This window comes from Etheostoma spectabile, chromosome 13, assembly GCF_008692095.1.
Source record: "Etheostoma spectabile isolate EspeVRDwgs_2016 chromosome 13, UIUC_Espe_1.0, whole genome shotgun sequence".
In the NCBI taxonomy this organism is placed as follows: Eukaryota; Metazoa; Chordata; class Actinopteri; order Perciformes; family Percidae; genus Etheostoma; species Etheostoma spectabile.
This window is the reverse complement of record NC_045745.1, coordinates 10,422,391-10,424,535: the sequence shown is the minus strand read 5'-3', so window position 1 is coordinate 10,424,535 and position 2,145 is coordinate 10,422,391. Positions and strand designations below refer to the sequence as shown.

At 45.9% G+C, this 2,145-nt stretch overlaps 1 protein-coding gene across 1 annotated transcript in view; it reads right to left on the bottom strand.

The window, feature by feature from the left end:
• Nucleotides 1–1,402: 1,402 nt before the first annotated feature.
• znf346 (zinc finger protein 346) overlaps nt 1,403–2,145 on the bottom strand; it is an 8,882-nt gene continuing 8,139 nt past the window's right edge. The window contains 2 exon segments of the mRNA XM_032534687.1: nt 1,403–1,570; nt 1,573–1,763. Coding sequence (XP_032390578.1) covers nt 1,440–1,570; nt 1,573–1,763 — 322 coding nt within the window. The 3' untranslated portion in view covers nt 1,403–1,439.

The window sequence follows — 2,145 nt, the reverse complement described above, 5'->3', positions numbered from 1 at the left end:
AAAATTCACTATTACCTCGGCCTGCACACAGCAAGAGTCATTCTCCTGTGACGCTTTCATTCAAAATCATATTAATAATTTAAGTTTATTAACAATAGTTTCTAACCAGGGTTCTCGATATTTGAAGATTTATCAAATAGCTCATAAAAAAAAAAAAAAAAATCAGGTTTAGTAGTCAGCTGGTATTTCAAAGTGTACTTCATAATCTAATCACTGTTAACGTAGGTAGTACTGGAGATATTAAAATACTCAAGGGTCCTAACACTTGACCCTAGCATGTACATTAAAGGTACAGTGTGGAACGTGTTTAGTTTATTATCTAAATCTGTGTTGCCCGTTCACAAACTCGTCCCTTTTCATGATTATTTACCACCACCATCAATTCCAAGTGTTCCTATTGGCTTGAAATTTTACATTTCCATTGGCATGAACTGGGGTGGACGCTCCGTAGTCATCATGCGCCATCTTGATATACGGTAGCCGGTAAGGGACATACAGGATAAACTGCTTTTTAATGTCACATGATCAACTCACAGGTGCTGCTAATGCACCCCCCCACCGGCAGGTTAGAAGAAGGAGGACCACATGTATTAAAAATCCAAATGTCAGGAACAGGAGTCTTCTTCTTTGTGCAGATAAAGGATATCAAAGAGCAAGAAACCGTCTTTTTGAAGCGTGAAGGCTACCGAAGCTGGAATATGTACAGTACTATGAACCGCGTGGTGCAAGAGAGTTGATTTCAATATATGATCTCAACGCCAAATGGGGAAAAACTCCTACACACTGGACCTTTAAGGCTCGGTTTCACTCTCCAATCCCTGGCTGGTCTGTGTCAGAGCTGGAGAGCTGACACAGAAAGCCTTTTTTTTTTTTGTGTCAGATTTGTGGTTTTATTCATTTAGATTTACCAATTTAAATCTAATTCTTTTACCCAGTTTTCTAGTATGAACATTTAACACTTGAAATCTTTTGTCACATGAATAAAGTCGTAGAAAATCACGTTCATGTTCCTATCGCTATGCCTATCCTACATCTTACCTATAAGTGAGGTACTTCTGAGTATAGACAGCTTACACATGTACACACACCCAGTCCTGATGCACCCTGGACATGGAGAATGGTTTCTGGTCAGTACGCTGTAACGGAAGTAGAGGACATTCTTCATCTGAATGACTGAGCCCGTGGTCACTAATAAAAAGGTAAGAACTGCTTTCCATCCTTTCACCTATCCACACATCACCAACAGCTCGTTTCATCGGGGGAGACAACCTGAACCGGTTTAGTTGGGAACCCAAAAATGCTAAAAATACCACGTTGGGGGTATTCCAAGGTCGGGGGGGGGGGGGGTGGGGGGGGGGGGGGGGGGGGGGGGGGGGGGGGGGGGGGGTGGGGGGGGGGGGGGGGGGGGGGGCTACTGAAAGTGGAGCTGATGTTATATGTTAAAAAAGAGGGTGGGTGGGTGGGTGGGGGTGGGGGGTTTGTTGCGTGTCATTCCAAGTCCTGACTGAAACCTCTGCATCCGCACCAGCCCAGCCCTCAGTGAACTGGTACTCCTCTGAGTACTGTGTTCCTCGGGGGCGTACTGGTTATCTCTGGCTGCGTACTGCGCGTCGTCGGCGGGGGGGTACTGCTCGTCGGCGGGGGGGTACTGCTCGTCCGCTGCAGGGAACTGCTCGTGTCCGCCGGCGTACTGGTTGTCGCCCTCGTACGACTGCTCTGCTGGGTCTTGGGTCTCTGCGGGGGTCAGGCCCGATTTCTTCACTCTATTAAAAGACACGTTCAGATTCTTTTAAAGACTTTTCCCCCCCAAAAAAGTGGTTTAGTTTAGGTTAAGTGCAGGGCTGTAGTACTCAAGTCAGGTCTTGGACTCAAAACCGTTTTTCTATGGTCTCGGACTTGTCTCGTACTCGCTAGTATTTGGACTCGGACTTGTCTCGACCTTGGCCACTGGTCTTGCCAAATATGGGTTTTGGACTCAACCGAGTCCAGGTGTCTTTATTATGCTGATAATAATATTGGAGGTAAAGTGAAACCCAAAATGATTGTCTTCATACTGTCATGCATAAGACCTTTATTCTGTCCTGGACTCTATCTTGATTTGGACTCAAACCTCTTTGGACTCGGTCTTGACTTGGACTCGACTAG